This window comes from Pygocentrus nattereri, chromosome 19, assembly GCF_015220715.1.
Source record: "Pygocentrus nattereri isolate fPygNat1 chromosome 19, fPygNat1.pri, whole genome shotgun sequence".
Taxonomy (NCBI): domain Eukaryota; kingdom Metazoa; phylum Chordata; class Actinopteri; order Characiformes; family Serrasalmidae; genus Pygocentrus; species Pygocentrus nattereri.
In genome coordinates, this window is record NC_051229.1 from 31,970,363 (window position 1) to 31,988,738 (window position 18,376).

The 18,376-nt window shown below is 41.0% G+C and overlaps 1 protein-coding gene across 2 annotated transcripts in view; it reads left to right on the forward strand.

Moving 5' to 3' along the window:
* Nucleotides 1-2,270: 2,270 nt before the first annotated feature.
* plcd1b (phospholipase C, delta 1b) overlaps nucleotides 2,271-18,376 on the forward strand; it is a 37,476-nt gene continuing 21,370 nt past the window's right edge. Inside the window, exons 1-4 of one of the 2 annotated variants that reach the window (XM_037531066.1) lie at nucleotides 2,271-2,448; nucleotides 12,655-12,813; nucleotides 17,333-17,561; nucleotides 17,948-18,077. In XM_037531066.1, the coding sequence (XP_037386963.1) occupies nucleotides 2,418-2,448; nucleotides 12,655-12,813; nucleotides 17,333-17,561; nucleotides 17,948-18,077 (549 nt within the window). In that variant the 5' untranslated portion in view covers nucleotides 2,271-2,417. Of the gene's footprint in view, nucleotides 2,449-9,048; nucleotides 9,232-12,654; nucleotides 12,814-17,332; nucleotides 17,562-17,947; nucleotides 18,078-18,376 lie in introns of those variants that run through there. The other variant, XM_017711374.2, reaches the window with a different exon arrangement.

Genomic DNA, 18,376 nt, shown 5'->3' on the forward strand with positions numbered 1-18,376 from the left:
ACATGTTGACAGAGACTTGCTTGAAATGCTCAGTTTATAGATTGTAAAAATGAAGCAGACCTCCTGTTTTGTTTGATGCTTAATCAGCAGTTTTTACCAACTTGACTGGGTCATTTCAGAAGGTCAGGAAAGGCAAGTAATAAGGCTAAGAGGCAATTTAGAGCTGGACTGTTAATACAGAGTAGACTAATCTAGAAAGTGCATCGCAATTCAATATTTCTTACAGTGGTTATATTGGCTGTGACTGACTCCAGAGATCATCCATTAATGAGTACATCCATTCAGTTATTACCTTCCTGAGTCTACAAATGGCACTTTGCAAAAAAGTCAACCTTTTATCATCTTAAAATCATCCTATTAAAAAAATGTGTCCTACTGTAAGACAGAGGTGACTAGAAACTCAAAGTACTTAAAGGGAATTCCACACATTTTTCAAAAGGGTGCGAATATAAACAACGTCATTTGGAGTGGTTTGATGTGAAACGGTGCATTGTAGAGAAACTTGCCAACTCGTATTTCTGTGTTATGGTAGTGGTAGGAGCAGGGTGCTAATGACTACCTCAGAAATAAAGCCATTTTTTAATTATTCAAAATGACCAGTGAACCTTATTTCATATGTACCATTAATCATCTTAATTAGGAGTAAACCTGGTTCCTATCACTGCTGCAGTAAACAAGCCTGTCACGATTGGCCCCTCCCAGTCCGGTCCATGTGCTTTGTTTACATTTTGATCTTCCATGTGCATTTGTTTTGGTTTCCTAGTCTGTCCCCTTGTTTTGGTTACGCCCCGATTGTCTCCACCTGTGTTTCCACCTGTCCCTCGTTTACTCTTATGTATTTAAGCCCTGTGTTTTCCCCTGTCTGGTTACTGGTCTTTGTCTGAACTGTCTGGATTGTTGGATGTATTGTTTTCTCATGGTGTTTGGTGGTTTGATTCAGTATTCATTTCGTCATGTCTACTTGCCCTGCGATGGACTGGCGACCTGTCCAGGGTGTATCCTGCCTTCTGCCCGATGACCGCTGGGATAGGCTCCAGCACCCCTCCACGACCCTGAGGGAGAAGCGGCTGAGAAAATGGATGGATGGATGGATGGATGGATGTCCCTCCTACTCTCTGTGTTGGATGTTTGACCCTGGACCGTTGCGACTATGACCCTGGATTTGCCCTTAATAAACGTCGCTTAACTCAGCACATGCGTCTGCCACCTCGCTCCCCGTTACACTAACTCCAGCACAGAGCTTTTCACATCAAACCACTTTGAATGACTTTGCTGGCATGTCAACTATTTATTAGACATATATTTGAAAACATTGGTGGAATTCCCCTTCAAGTACATGGATTTGCGCTTCTTTAGGTGTTTCCAAATGACAATACATTTACTTTTACCTAAGAAAAATTGCACAAAAAAGGTAATCAGTTCCGCTTGGTGGAATTCCCATTTATGAGCTGATCTATGAAATAAATTGCTAAGTGTTTTTTATAATTCTGCATGATTAGATTGTAAACATGTCAGTCATTTAGAGAAAGTTACCAAAGCAGAGTTGTTCATAGTGGTGGTGGTAGGAACCAGACGTCCTCGTCTAAAAGCTCCCTCACAAAAAGTTCCATGAAACGGTTATGAATGGTTATGAAGACTAACATCTGATACACTGATAAGCTGTAGTTGTGTGGTCTAAATGTATTTCAATCAATGCACTTTAATCCATTCATGGTGGATGGATACATGAAGGATGTACGACAGCAAAATAGTCCCCAAAGAAAGCGTGTTTTTAGATTTTTGGACCTTTACTATCAACTAAGATGATATGTAGTTTCACTGGTGGCTTTAGGTAGTTAATGCCTATGTTTGCATTATAGACATTGGGATCCCTGGTTCCTATCACCACCATGGTGCTGGTAAGTTTGTCCACACAGGAGTTATTTCACATCGAATCACTCGAAATGACTTTGTCTACATCTTATACACTGAATTATATTATTGTATAATATTGATAATGATGATGTGTTTACTTTTCCCTTTAAAAAGTTGCACTTTAGGCCTTCACATTTTTTCCCTTGGTGGCCAAAAAGAGAAATTTCAGTGCTGGTAGATGATGAATGGGCCAATAAGTTCCTCTGCAGTTCTATATGGAGCTCAGTACTGAAAGAGTTTTTGGATCAGAATTTTTTAAACTCATTTTCCATGCACCCAAATTGAATCGGTGCATTAACACTGGACTCCACACGGGGGCACTGTTTTGCATAATTTTCACTGTGCGGGCTGGAAGTTTGTCAGTTTGCCAGCGATGGACGCTGTGTGAACTTCTCCGAGGACTGATCTTGTTTAATCCTGGTCTGTCACGACTAATAACTTCGTTTGAACCCTGAAGAAAAAGCTACTTAGCCGTAGGAGCTTCTGTGGATATTGACGGGAGAATGGAGTGCAATGGCGCGGTGATCATGCACGGTGAGTTATTCTCTGGGCGGTAAATTCACCTTCATCAGTAAATGTCTGAAATCATTCTTCATTCGAGGTGACACTGTTGAAGATGTGTAGTTTTAAGAGAACATGAGTTCTAATTAAACCTAGTGGTCCCATGCTCAGTGAAAAGGGCGTGTTGCTGTAGCACGTTATTCCACTCTAAGCCGGATTTTTCCACCGAATTTTCGAAATTTCCCCACAGCTCAGTGTTGACAAAGTTATTCAGAGTGATTTGATCTGAAATTATCCACGTGTGGAGAAGCTCACCAGCACAGTGGTGGTGATAGGAACTACCCAAAACCACGTGTTTTCTGAGTATTTTTAATGTTTATTGTAATGTTGATGAAAAGTTTCTTTTGGGATTACTTTGCTCTAGAACATCATATATCCATCCACTTTTAATGTATATTAAAATACATTTTAGACCACAAAACTAAAATCGATCTATCAGACATTAGGCTGAGTATTCATAACTATTTCAGGTAACTTTTTCTGAGGGAGCTTTTAGAGGAGGACGTCTGGTTCCTATCACCACCACTGTGTACAGTTTTGAATCAGTTTCTCTTGGGGTGCATTCATTTAATAGATCACTTCTTAAAGGGGAGTTCCACTGATTTTTCATAATGTCGGCAAAATAAAGTATTAAAATGTAAGCAAAGTCATTCAGGTTGCTTTGAACCCAAGACCCTGTTCTAGAGAAATATACGTAATACATCATGCATCAGAGTTGTTCGCAGTGGGGGGCGATGGGAACCAGATGCCTGAAGCGTTTAATGCCTCTGAAAGCTCCATGACAAAGTTAATACATGAAATTTAGTATGAGAAATTGATGGCCACGATGCGGAGGGGTACATGCATGGTGATGTGTGGCAAAATAGTCCCACAAAGCAAACAATCAGCTTCACTCAGAAAGATAGCTAACAAGGCCCTGTGCAGACTGTGTGCCCAGTAGGAGCTGTTTTTCTTCTATGTATGATTAACTCTGTTTTCTTTTTTTTTTTTTTTTGGTTAAAATATAATTAATCCACACCGCGTCCATAAACACCCTATTCCAAATGTTCCCTTGAAAGTGCGACTCCAGAGTTGGCCCGGAGGGACATTCCAGGTAGCAAGCAGGTGGAGCGGGTCACGTAACACATAATCCACCCTGCGCCTCTCGCATTCCCCCACGGGACGGTGCCTCAAATCATAGGCTCCCCTGTGTGATTATACTGATAGGTGGTTCATGACACGATACAAATAATTACATGCTTTAGACCAACACGTGACACGTTCCACAGTTGCAGGAAAACTCCAGCGGTTTTTATTGTCTGTCTGATGCACATGTGGAGTGTGGTTGATCACCACAGCCAGTTAAAGGGAAGGAAAATAAGTATTCAGTACAATCAACCACAAATTTACATGCAGAATGCCTTCTGACTTTGTATATTGATGCCGTCCACAGAAAAGCAAGGGAAGGCAAAACATTCTTTACTTTTAATGCAAGTTAATGTGACAAGAATATTATTGTTCCAAGCATTTTTGGGGCTTTTCTGTTGGTCCCTTAAAGTTTCATCCAGTGGAAACGACAGCTGTCGCACTCAAATGATATGGAAAGGTAGAAAAAAAAAAGAGATGCGTGTTTTTCTTTGGACAGTGATGATATATTTTATGAATGAAAAGTGTTGTTGTGTGTCTACATATTAAAGCTGCAAACTAAAAATCTGAATATTTGGACAGTTGTTATGCTGATCACTGCCAGCCAGCGAAGCACACACACATCTTAAAGGAGGAAACACCCACCACACAGTGAGGTGGAAGCCAATGTGTGCGTTTACATGCACCCAATACTCCGATTATAATCTGATATCTGCAGTTATCTGATTATAAAAGTGGTCATGTCAACAGCACACTCTGATTTCTTACATTGGAGTCAGGTCCAGAAATCCGATTAAGAAATCAGATAAAGAGGCTGGATTTTAGCTCAGTAATCAGATTTCATCAGTGCATGTGGACTCTTACTCTGATTTCTTTCGGGTTTCTCAGTGAGAAACAAACCGCCGTACTGGAAATAAGCAAGCAGCGTCTCCGCGAGACGCAGCAAAACACGTTTCAGCAATGCTGAATGTTTTTGAAAAAAGCCACGGCGTGCAGTTTGAGTTTTAGTTCTTCTGTGAGTTTATTGGAAATCTGATTACTCTCTGACTCATGCAGACCCGGAGTTTCACATTATTTCTGATTGCTCAAGTGCCTTTAAACGAAATGATCGGATTGCTGACAAAATCTCATTTTCTCCAGTTATCGGATTATTAAGTGCATGTAAACGCACTTGCGACGTGGCAGAAATCCTTTAAAACCGTGCATGTTAGTACAACTTTAAAGGCGGTCGAACGGGCACTCTTTTTGCAACTTTGGCCATTTTGGGTGTCAATCGGATGTGGATATGTACACTGGACTGACTGCTATCTGAATACTTGTTTCCCCTCTGTGTTTAGAACAGGAAAAGAACAGGAAACCTGATAAGTCAACACACACTTGAAGCCAATGGGCAGATGCTTCTATTATAATATGGTCCAAGTCGAAGGGCTTTCTGTTTCTTTGCTAAGCCCCCTTACTAAGAGGAAGTTACACTCACTAAAAACTCCCTTTCAGGTCACCTGAGTGGAACCCTCAAGGACACGTCTTCAGTGTCTTTAGTTAGGAAACAATGTGCTGTGTTTTGTTACAGTTGTGTTTAAGTTGCATTGTCTCCACACACCCTGTATTGACTCCTTTACATTGTTTGTACCCTAAGAGACTGCACCTTTGTCCAACAGCATACTAAGAGGAACATCCTGCTGGGGAATGTGATAGTCCACAGTTTGCAGAATGTTCTTAATTATCGCAAGGCCACTTAAAAAGTGTGTTGGGCTGTAAACGCAGGTTATTTGTTGTTAACAGTCAATAATTAGAAATTATGCGCTGCTTTAATGATTAAAAAAATGTGCAAACATATGTGTCTCTTTTGTAATTCCAGCATGGCAAAGTCAACAGAGCTAATTTAACAACCGCAAGGTTAAACTGGTTTCCCCAGCACTCATTTAAATCAGTAAATCAGCATTTTGCGACCTAGTGTGCTGCATGTGTCGTGACACAACCTAGTATCTCCAAAATGCTGTTCAGGAGGAGGAAAGAACATTCTCAATGCAGACCATGCCTTGGGCTGAAGGAGATAACGAGGGGAGGGAATTTTGGGCTAGAGTCTTATATGGCTTCTCACTAGAAGGCCGTGTGCTTTCGTGGATAAAGCAGAGGAGAAGGGGGGGAGGAAGTGGGGTGCGAAATTTTGTCACGAGAATGAGGAGCTGGAGGACTGGTATTTTACAGGAATCCGGAATTGAGAAGGAGGAGTTTCAGGCGTGGTCGTTCCTCAAACATCACTTATGCCATAACTCAATTTCATGGGACAAGTCATTTTGGAATATTTCAGTTGGTCCATTCATCGTGAATTTTTAACGCACTGTAAAGCCCCCAAAGGTCAGTAAATCTAAAACTATGTCTTTAATTGAATAAACAGGCAGCCTTGAAATAGAAGTACTGAAATGACCAGCTATGCAGCGGCTCATTCTTCCTGCAAAGCAGCTTCAATAGCTAATTAAATGAAGCCAGACTTATCTAACAAAGTTCCCCACCTTCACCATACTTCACCAGCGCATTCAAACAATAAAATGCCAAGGTACAAGATATTCTGTGATGCTGAATGAGCCCCAGAACATTCTATAGAAGAATGAAAAGGACAAAAATGGAGATAAAGGTTTTGCCGCAGTACACTTCAGCACCTGCACATTGACTTCTGTTATAATAAGGTGCAGTAAATACAGACTGCAGATACAGACTATGTTGAAAAATGTTATAGTAGTCCTTTAATACAGTTGGATATATACAGATATTGCTATGTCCTTCCTTGACCCATAACCCAATGCTCTTGCCTAGAGGAGCCACATATGAGCTCAAGGTCACCATGCCCATGTGTATAAAGCACCCCAACAATGGACTGTAAAGCAGTAGAGCAGTAGGTCTATGTTCTCTGAAAGCATTCACACTGGGCCATTTAAATATTGGACCAGAACACATTATATGAGGACTACATCAAAAATTATGCCAGTGATTACATAAATATGTCCAAAGTGTCTTGAAATTTATAGTAGTGTTAGTTGGCATAGTATTTTACTAAAGGATGATTCCTCCAGTTTTTCAAAAATGCTGCATAATTCAGTTGTCGAGATGTAAACAAAGTCATTTTTACTGGTTTGTTGCGAAATATCCATCGTAGGGAAACTTGCCAGCTTGGATTCTCTTGTGGTGACAATAAGAACCAGGGGTCACAAATAAAAACGCTGTTGTCGGATGAAAACCTTGTATCTCCATTTTTCTCAGTTTTTCCGCTTTTGACATAATTTGATGATGAAATCCCTAAATTCCTTGCAGTTGCACGTTGAGAAACGTTCACAAAGTGGTGAACCTCGCCCCGTCCTTGCTTGTGAACGACTGAGCCTTTCAGGGATGCTCCCTTTATAGCCAATCATGACACTCACCTGTTTCCAATTAACCTGATCACCTGTGGAATGTTCCAAACAGGTGTTTTTTGAGCATTCCTCATCTTTCCCAGTCTTTTGTTGCCCCTGTCCCAACTTCTTTGGAACATGTTGCAGGCATCAAATTCAAAATGAGTGAATATTTGCAAAAAACAACAAAGTTCATCCGTTTGATCATTAAATATCTTGTCTTTGTAGTGTATTCAATTGAATATGGGTTGAAAAAGGATTTGCAGATCATGGTATTCTGTTTTTATTTATGTTTTACACAACGTCCCAACATCATTGGAATTGGGGTTGTACATTAAAAGTAAAGCAAGTTTTCCTGTACAGTGACCATTTTGGAGATAGGAGGTTTTCTTCCGACAACAGCGATATCCATTTTATTTATTAACCAAAATGACCAGTGAGCCTACATGCGTCTTCTGAGTTTTATATGTAGTGGTGAAGATGGCAAAATAGTGCTAAATCTGAATAAAGAGGTTTTTACAGAGCTATTTTGCCTTATAATGTGCTGCATGTACCCGTCCAGCATGACTGCATTTGAGGTATGTACATTTAAAACAGTGGCTCGTGTAACAGGATTCTGTGAGGGAGCTTTTATAGACGTTAAACACTTCAGATGTCTGGTTCCCGTCACCACCACTGTGAACAGTTCTGGCTTTTTGCTTTTCAAGAATAGAGCATTCTACATTCAACCACTCTAAATGACTTTGTTTACATCTTAACCGTTTAATTATACTAGAAATGCTAGAAATCTGTGGAATTCTCCTGCAGTAGATGGGGACTGTGATATATTCCCCCTAGGGAAAACATTGCAGTGATGTGCCTCATAGCGTTAATTTACAACTTTGTACTTTTGTAAATTTATGTACACGTTATGTAAATGGCAGTAGTCACAGGGGAGAGCTCATCTTTGTTTTCCCACAGGGTGAAATTTTCCACCACATCGACAAAGTCAGAGCAGCGCCACGCCGTGTATTACACGCGTCGGGCGCTAGATGTCGCCAAAGGTTCAAAAAACAACATACAGGCCACTGCCGCTTTCCTCATAGTGAGGCCATTGCGCTGTTTTACTTTTAGTATAAAAGTCAGAATGATTTCCTTTCTGTATTAACTCTGTGTTTATCTAACGATTCACACATGTCTTTATAAAACTGCCCTACTGGAAAAACACCATTAGAACCATTAGGATTAAAACCTGATGCTTTTGCTCTCTAATGGGAACTGGCTTAACTGCCTTAACTGGCTTAAACTGGCTTTTTCCCCCCACAGGGTTCCCAAAAATGCAAATTGTAGAGCTAGAGCAAGCTGTTAAAGGGAAATTCCACACATTTTTCACATTTTTTGGCATAATTCCATCATTGCATCGCTAGAAATTAATTTAGAGTGTAAAATTGATGTTAAATAGTTAATTGTAGAGGTTAGACTCTGGTTTCTTTACAGTGGCGGTGATAGGAACCAGGGGTCACAATATCTGCAAAGCAAATATAGCCATTACATTTACTATCCAAAATGACCAGTGAACCATTATGTGTCTTGTATTTTTTTGTATGTAATATTTATAATGATGGAAAATTAAACTAAGTGCTTTGGGGGCTATTTTGGCTCACAACAACCGGCATGTACCTCTTCGCCATTAACGATTAACGTAAACGGGGTGACCAGACACTTTAGGCCATCATTTTGAGTGCCTTCATCAGGCATTTCGTGTAATGACTTTCGGTGAGGGAGATTAAGAGGTGGACGTCTGGTTCCTATCACCGCCACTGTGCACAGTTCTGTCTTGGTGAGTTTCTCTGGTATAGAGCGTTTCACACCAAGCTGCTCTGGATGACTACGTGTATGTTCCAACCGTTTATTCGTGTAGACATTTTGAAGGACTGGTGGACTTCTCCTTTAAACTAGTCTGTAGTGCTTCTCAGCCCCGTGTGAGTTGCGGCAGGGTGCTGAGTAAAACTGATCGAGCTCCTCCGCGCCGTGTAACAGGCAGCTGCTGCTTCGTAACGCAAGGAGTGAACTTTGGATGGTACACGCCCCAGAAAAAAAAGAGAAAGACAGGAACACAAACTTCCTCAGAGGAGCAGAGGAGACGTGCGTCCTCGAAGCGTCGAGATGCAGTGCATAAGAAAGGAGACAAGCAGGAGCAAGTCGGAGGAACTCGTGCATCAAGCCCAGAGCCTGAGAGTGGCGAGTCTGAACTCGAAGCTGCTGGGTAGGATCAGCATTTTCACCTCTTTAGGCTTTTGCGTCGTTTTGGTTCTGATGGGAACGCGTTCGCGCGCAGTAAACGGAGCTGCTCGCTTTCTTAAAGGGGAATTTCACCGCCTGCTAAACATCTGGATAACCCAGTGGTTGTGATGTAAGCTAAGTCGGGGTTGTTTGGTGTGCGACGTCCTGTATGAATGGAAATAATGCGTGGTCACGCCTTATTAACGCGTGGGAACGAGATCCTAACGCGTGGCCACGACTTGGTGAGGCGTGGGAATGAGATGGCAAGGTCGCGGCCACGACTTAAGTAAGGCATTAAGTCGTGGTCGCGACTTAAAGTTAATGATGGCATTACAGTGGTGGTGATGGTAACCGGGTGTCACACGGACTACACAGTGTAGTCATTTAATCTGCTGTCTATTGTGGCTGTGCTGAGGTTTGATATGAAGTGTTGATAAAGGTAATTGGAGGGGTGGGGTGGTTGCGGGGGGGGGGGTGTATGGGGGTGGACAGGGCAGTGTTTAGTGATAAATGACATCACAATATGCTTATCTGAGCATATTGTGGTGCTTAAGTCACTCCCCAAGTATATTTAATTATAAAAAGAGCACCTGTTTCATTGGATTCAGTGCATTGCAGTATGTTAAATGCTGAATAGGAGTCATTGTATACGTAGTTTCTAATAGTGATTTTTAAATGTAGCACTATTTTCTTTTATTTACTTATATATATATATATGACATACTGTGTCATGAAAACATATTGAAGCCATGAAGTATGGATTTAAATGTACAGGTGTCATTTAAAAATATATATAACTTCACAGAACTAACAAACCTCATATCACAAAAATATCATGCAGCATATTCATAACCATGTCATGTAACTTTCTGTGAGGGAATGTTGAGAGGCATTAGACACTTTAGATGTCTGGTTCCTATCACCACCACTATGAACAACTCTGAGAGTCTTTGTTATGAAGCGTGTCGCGTCGTGTGGCTCTGAATTGGCTTTGTTTACATCTTAACTATTCAATTATTCAGACATTTTGAAGCATCCGTAGAATTTTCCTTTAATACAGCGTGAGTGATGCTAGTAATTCAAACTCACACGGGTTTACTTGGCCTCGGGAAGACTTTCTTAAGCAAAGGCAGGAAAAGGTGCTGCTCATTGACATAAAAATTTCAAGCGAATCTCCATATAAATAATGAATGTGTCCTTGCTTTTGGTTTCAAGTTGCCATGATGGGGTTATTAAAGCTGTTTTGCACTGTTTATGCTGTTATTGCACCAGAAATACATCCAGACTGGTGCAGATTGAATGATATAGCATGGTGGTGTAAGTGCATCTCCAGGAAACTGATGGATGCCTCTGTAAGTGTAACACTACAGAGTTGCAGACTGCACAAAAACTGTGTGTTGGGTGGTGTAATAAAAAGAGTTTTGATGGCTAGAGTGGTTTAAAACATGGAGCAGTGAATGTGTATTTTCTGGAATCACGCTTTTCTACCTGGCAGTCTGATGGGTGAATCTGGGTTTGGTGGATGCCAGGAGAGTGTTGCATACCGGAATACATAGTGCAATCAGTAAAGTTTAGTGGAGGAGGTATAATGGGCTGGGGTTGTTTTTCAGGTCCCTCAGTTCTAGTGAAGAGTGAGGGTCATCGTAAAGCATATAAACCCATTTTAGACAATTATAGGGCAGCGGTTTGGAGAAGGTCCATTCCTGTTTCAGTGTAACTGTGCTCCTGTGCACAAAGTGAGCTCTGTAAAGACATGGTTTAACTAGTTCGGATGAGGAACTCCAGTGGCCTGCACAGAGCCCCGACCTTAACCCCTTTGAACACCTTTAGGATGAACTGGAGTGTCAATTGCAAGCTGGACCTTCTCATTCAACATCAGTGTCTGACCTCACAAATGCTCTTTTGACTGAACGGGCCTAAAATCCTATAGACACGCTCGTAAATCTTGTGGAGGCTGTTACAGCCGCAAAGGAGGGCCAACTCCACATTAACATGCATGGTCTTGGAATCAGACGTCCGGCAAGCTCATATAAGTGGGATGGTCAGGTGTGGTCAGGTTAGTAGATGCGCGCAGTCGCGTGCAAAAGTTTGGGCGCACTGTCTGATGCCGTTTTGTTGATTTTTCTATGTGAAAAGCAGAGCACACACCTCTGCACATTTTTAATGCACAATGAGTAGTTTATTTGCTGAATTTAACATATTGGGGTGACGTAAAACATGAAATATGACCTGTGCAAATGTTAAACTGAGCAAATCCCTGTAGAGGATGTGTAAACTATTCCGTGCTCCTACCACACATATTTTAAACAAGCTACAACCAGCCAGATTGCTGATATGTGATGGAGTGTTGCGTTATAGAGATCGAACACTCAGACACACTGGCAGGAGATATGTTTGAGGGGAGGGTGATGTATTATTCAGTAGGTGGGGCGTTATCATGTGAGTTGAATTGTTCAAAATGCAAACTCCCTAATGTGAGTACACATGGGTCTCCGTTACATTTCAAATATTATTTTTCATTACAATTCAACATTCCTGACATTTGGAGTTGCTGCAGCCCGCTCAACACCCGTCCACATACCCGCTTATATAAAATAAAATTCTACAGCTCCAGAGACAGAGGCATGAAATAGTAGATTACTTTCCTTACAAACTACTTGCCTGTTTAATGGAAAAAGTAAAAAGGTCAAAGAAATGTACGTAAGTAGACGGAACTGAATAAATGGAGCCAGTGTACCATTTACCAAAATTTCAGTGTAAATAAATGGTTCAGATGTAAACAAAGTCATTCAGAGTGGTTTGATGTGAGATGCTTCGTACTCGAGAAACTGTTCACATTGATGGTGGTTGGAACCAGACGTCTGCACAGTTTCATGCGTTTAAAAATGGTTATGAATATGCTTTCAGATGCCTGAGACATTGTTTTACAGTAGCTTTGCAAGAAGATTTTAACTGAAATGTATTTTTACACTGCATGCCAGATGAAGAGGTACATGCAGGGCTTTGTGAGGCAAAATAGTCCCCAAAGAAAACCTACTTTTTCAGATTGACCACTATTTTGTCATTATAAGCATTACATTAAAAGGCTCACAGAACACGTGTAGGTACGCTGGCGGTTTTGGGTAGCAAATAGAATGGCTGTATTTGTGTTGTCAACATTGACTCGTGGATCCTTTCACCGCCAGTGTAAAGAAAGCTGGTAAGTTACTCTACAGTGAACCTCTCTGAAAGACTGTGTTTACATCTTGAATTATGCAGTTTGAAAAAACTGGTGGAATTCCCCTTTAATAGCCACCAGCCCTGCCCCTCAGACAGCCCATCTGTAAGAGAAGGCTGGAGAATGATTGCAGGGTAAGATGAAAAGGACTCTAACTTATCCCATCTCGTGCCTCTTTCCTGGCTGTAGGCATGGAGGATGATCCGGATCTGCAGTTTCTGCTGAGCGGCGCGGGGCTTGTGAAAGTTCGTTCCAGCTCGTGGAAGAAGACACGCTTCTTCAAGCTGCAGGAGGACTGCAAGACTATGTGGCACGAGTCCAAAAAGACCCTGCGCTCCAAACAAACCTGTGAGTTGATCCCACATGTGGGTGTGTCTGTGTGTACGGAGTTGCCTGTTTGCCACACCTAACTTGTGGTGCCACTCATTGCCATTTTATCAGAAACACCAACCAATATTTCTTGGTGTTGTTTTTCTTTTCATCGTTTCATGAGCAAAACTTTTATTAGCATCCTGCTCAACAAGACACAAGTCAGTTACATTAGATAATCAGATTAGATTAAAGGTCATGGCTTATCTGTGACGTGATTAAGTTCTGTATTATGAGATGTATTACATTAACCTGTTATATGGATCATTCTACCAAATTGGTTTAAAGTCAGAGTTGAAAACATATTTGGGACTTTTAAGCGACTTGAGCCCAGTCCCATTTCACCCCTTGCCCCTGACACTTAGCCCTACCCCTCCGTTTTGCGCATTCACATCTAGGGTTAGGGTTGTCCTGATGTTTGAAGGGCTGTTTGGCCCTTCAAACGGAGGTTTTTCCGAGGTGCACTACAAACAGAGGGTTATGAGAAAATTCCCAGAATGCTATTCAAATGATCTGCAAGATGGCTGGACAAGCGGCCAAAGAGACACATAAATGTGAGTATTTCTCTGTTTAAAAGTTGCTGTGTTGTAAGATAACCATGGTTATAACGGTTTATGGTAATTTCTTTCATAACACGCATAAAAATAGCTAGTAATACGCTGATGTCGTGGGGGCAGTCGTGGGCTGGAGGTTAGGGAACCAGCCTTGTGACCGGAAGGTTTCCGGTTCGATCCCCAGAGCCGACAGCACATGACTGAGGTATCCCTGAGCAAGAGACCTAACCCCCAACTGCTCCCCGTGCGCTGCGGATTGGGCTGCCCACCGCTCCGGGCAAGTGTGCTCACTGCCCCCTAGTGTGTGTGTGCTCACTAGAGTGCATGTGGTGTTTCACTTCACGGATGGGTTAAATGGGGAGGTGAAATTTCCCCATAGTGGGACTAACAAGGGTCTCTTAATCACTTAATGTCTCAGTCGCTAGCTGGCGAATTTTCAAGTTCCACCCTAAATGGCGCAGCAGTTACACTCTGGTACCCGAGGTTGCTGCACCATTTAATCATGAAGCTGGCGATTAGAAAGCTAAGATCAGCTTCATATCACCAAAGAATTCTTGGTGGTGATAGTAATTAATTGCCCCATCTTTGAAGGCATATGATGCCCTAAATGTAACTAAAGCCCAGCAGTGAGCAGCTGAACTTCACCCTCCTCTGCTGTCACAGGGTCGCCTACAGAGCAGCACTAGTAGCTGTTAATGAAGTGATGAAGTTTTTTGTTTGTGCTCTTTTTTATTCTGTGACTTGTTTGATTGATTGATGCGTAAAACTGAAGTTGTGAATGAATCGAGCGCCCATGCTTTTCAGTCTCCTTCGGATAAATGGCAAACATCAGCGTGATATACCATTATTGTTATAGTATGGAGACAAAGCAGGAAAACACGTCCTGATTATTTTCCACACCACAGCTGGAGGCGGCATATTGGAAATGGCCGGAAAATCTCGTCTCATCTGTTTACGTAAAAGTCGCTGACAACAACTGATGACTTATCCGGTTCTTGAAGGGTTGTCCCATTTCATAGGGGCAAGATTTCAACCACTACCCCTTGTAACACAAAACGTTTTGTAAATTTTTAAGGTTTCATTAGGCAGAAAAAAATGCACAACGCCCCTTTTTATTCAGTTTTAGTTTAGTGTTAAAAATTGGCCAGACATATTTAGAAAATCTCAGACCAAGAGTCGATGTTTACACTGTATATCACATGACATCAGTGCGAAAATGACGTGTGCTTTATTACAGTTGATCAAAGTTCACAATTGGCATGTTTGCTGGGGCTGCAGGAGCACCATCTGGAGAGCTTGGTTCCAGTCCTGATCAAGCATATTTTAGCTTGGTGACTTCAATTATCTAATTTTATTGGATTATGATTCTTCAGGAAATGATTAATTGCGTAATGAAATCTCAGATTTCACCCCAGTTCAATTTGATTTGATTAACTGTAAGTATTTGTAATGGGGAGTGAGGAGGCAGACGCATATGCGGAGAAAAAATGAGATTTATTATGGGCAAATCCAGGGTCATAGTCTAAATGGTCCAGGTTCAAATAGCCAATACGGAGAGCAGGAGAGACAGACATGACAAAATGAACACAGGCATAAACATCCAAACAACACAGACAGAGATTCAAGCAAAGACCAGTAACCAGACCGGGGAAAACGCAGGGCTTAAATACATTAGGGTAACAGGGGACAAGTGCAAACACAGGTGGAGACAGTCAGGGGTGGAGTCATGAAACAAGGGGGCAGGACTAGAAAACCAAAACAAATGCACATGGAAGATCAAAACAAAACTTTTTTGTATAAGAAAAAGTCATTTATGGCCTAAATTTACTTTACAGTTCACATATTGTGTTATGAAGATTACTGTATTTCTACGTTATTTAATACTAAAACATCTTAAGTAGACTTTCTTTGGGTTGGGGAATAATATGTAACAAAAAAAGCTCCTGTGAAATGAGCTGCACATGTGAAAATGAAAGCTAATGAGTTTTCTGGGTAGGCGCCTCTCACTCCATACATTATTACGTAAAAAAAAGTTTGGAAAGCAGGTTAAATGCCAGTAAGAGCAGAAAGAGTGGTTTGTAAACTGCCTTTACAGGTATTTAATTGAAAGCAGCGCACAGAAGAGATATTTAATATTTTACCTTATTAACTCTGCTGATTTTTGTGAATTTATACTAATTCCAAATGTAATGCCTGCAACACCTTCCAAAAAAGGCACAGGGGCAGAGTAAAACTGTGAAGTTTGTGGTGAGTGAATGGTCTAATGGAGCAATGGAATAATTTCTGCGTAAATGGCAAGGCCAAAAACTGATATTGACTGCCCATGACCTTTGATCCCTGCATTAAAAACTGAGCCCATGTTACTACATGGAATATGCATGGAGAATAGTTTAGAAACCCCTTGTCAGTAAACACAGTTTGTCGCTGCATCTACAATTCCCAAGTTAAGACTGTGCTACATGACGTCATGCATCAACGTTTAGAAGCGCTGCCGACTTCGCTGGGCTAAAGCTCATTTGAGATGGACTCGAACAAAGTGGAACCGTGTTGTGGTCTGACGAGACCATGTTGTTGTTGGAAAGAATAAACATTGTGTTCTGCAGGGCAACAAAGAAAAGGAGCATTCTGAATGTTACCAAAACAAAGTTTGTAAGTCTGTCATGCACCTGTCATGGTGTGGGGGGTGTGTTAGTGGGTAATATATACATCTGTGAATGTATTATTAACACTGTGGGGGACATTTTGGAGAAACATATTCTGCCATCTAAACGACGTCTTTTTCTAGGATGTCCCTGTTTGTTTCAGAAAGACAATGCCAAGCCACATTCTGCACGTTACAACAGTGGGGATTTATAGTAAGACAGCGCAGGTGCTAGACTGACCTGTCTGCAGTCCAGACCTGTCTCCCTTTGAAAACATTTTGTATGTTATGAAGCACAATATACAACAGCAAACAACTGTTGAAAGAAGTGATATATCAAACAAGAATGGGAAAAATTCCACTTTCACAACTGCAACAATTGGAGTCCTGAGTTCCCAAACGATTACTGAATGCTGTTAAAAAGAAATGTGATGTAACACAGGAGTAAACATGCTTCTGTTCCAACTTTTTCAACCATGTTGCAGGCAATAAATCAGAATAAGGGTATATATTGAAAATACAATTTAGTTAGTTGAAACTTTAAATATCTTGTACCTGTCAATTGAATACAGGTCAAAAATGATTTGTAAATCACTGCTGTGTGTACTTTTCCTGACCATCCCAACTTTTTTGAAATTGGGTTTGTAGACTGATTAAAAGTATCGGTCCCTTCCCCAACATGCAAATAATATCTAACTAACTTCATTGACTTGATTGAAGCTTGATCAGTATCTCCCAGAATGCGCTATTTTTGTATATTGTTGTTGTCGGAAGAAAACCAAAATCTCCAGAATGGTAACTTTACAGGAGAAGGAAAAAACATACTGTACTTTTAATATAAGTCAATGGAACCAGACGTTTTTCCAAGTCATTTAGAGTTATTTCTTTTAGTCCAGTCATCACGAAATTTACAAATCACGTAAAGGACAACGGGTATTTTCAAATTATGTCAAAAACTGAAAAACGTCAAAAATGGAGATATGAGGTTTTCTTCTGACAACAGCGATATATTACTGCTATGTTTCTACTGCAAATTTATGCATAATAGTGACTGCAGGAAGTGTTTACTTAATAGTGGAATATAGAAAATAGACATACTAAAAAACATGGTTTTTTTTTTTGTTCTTAGCACATTTATATTTTCAAGAAACGCCTTATTTTATTTACACCGAACCAGCACTCCAAAGTTCATACAGTTAATTCACACTGTTCAGATCAGTGCAACACACTGCATTAGTGGATGTTTACAGCTGTATAATATTGCATGAATGCAATGAATGTAATTTTCATCTGCTTTACCCAGTTTCTGTTGAAGATATTGACTCGGTGCGGTCCGGCCGACAGACCGAGGGTCTCAAGAAGTACACAGAAGAGGCGCTAGATCCGCGGGTCTTCTCCATCCTGTTCAAAGGCCGCCGCAAAAACCTGGACCTGATCGCCAACTCAGAGGGGGAGGCCAAGCACTGGGTCTCTGGCCTGGAGAAAGTCATCTTCAACTTGAGTAACCTCAGTCAGCAGAGTAAAACTGAACAGTATCCTTATCCTTACCGCCTCCTGTAGAGCAGAAAGGCTTTTGTTTACGTTTGTGGTACACGGACGTTATAACAATCGTCTTATTGTTTGTTTACAACATTTTGCAGCATTTTTGTGACATTTTACAAGGAACTGGCTGTGGGAGGTACTACGGTATTGTGCCTGTTGTGTAACTGACCCTTTTAACCCTTTAAACCCCAGGCTTATTATTCTGTTCTTAACCTTAATGCCCAGTAACTACTATGACTTACATAATAACAGCTATGGAACTAATATGCAAGTTCCCAGCCATTTTAAGAAGTTCCCATGTAATCATGTTAATTTTAACACTTTGCAGCATAATGTATGTTCTGTAATGTGGTTGCCCCTTACATCAGAGCATTAGCTGGATATACAACTGTTTGCGGAAAGCTGATATAAACTGTGACAACAAGATGAGTCCACAAGAGCTGATAAACTTCCTGCATGACATCAATATAGAGGTGGACGATGAATATGTCCAGATGCTGATTGAGGTGCCTTTTCCTTCACATTAACTAAAACTGAAACTACTTAACTACCATTCTCTAATACTCTTATTCCGTAGTTAAAATCCAGTTAATCTATCAGGAATGTTATTCCTATGGAATGTATCTAGTCAAGCTGTATCTCACTGTCCCATCATGCTTTTTGTTTACAATAGGTGGCATAGACATACAATAGCATAGACATTACTCCAGGTCTGGAAGACCTAGATATGTCACCCACTGTGAATACAAGCAGTTATCTAGCTGGCTTAATTGTTTGAAATCAAAAATACTTGTGGACGTTCTTT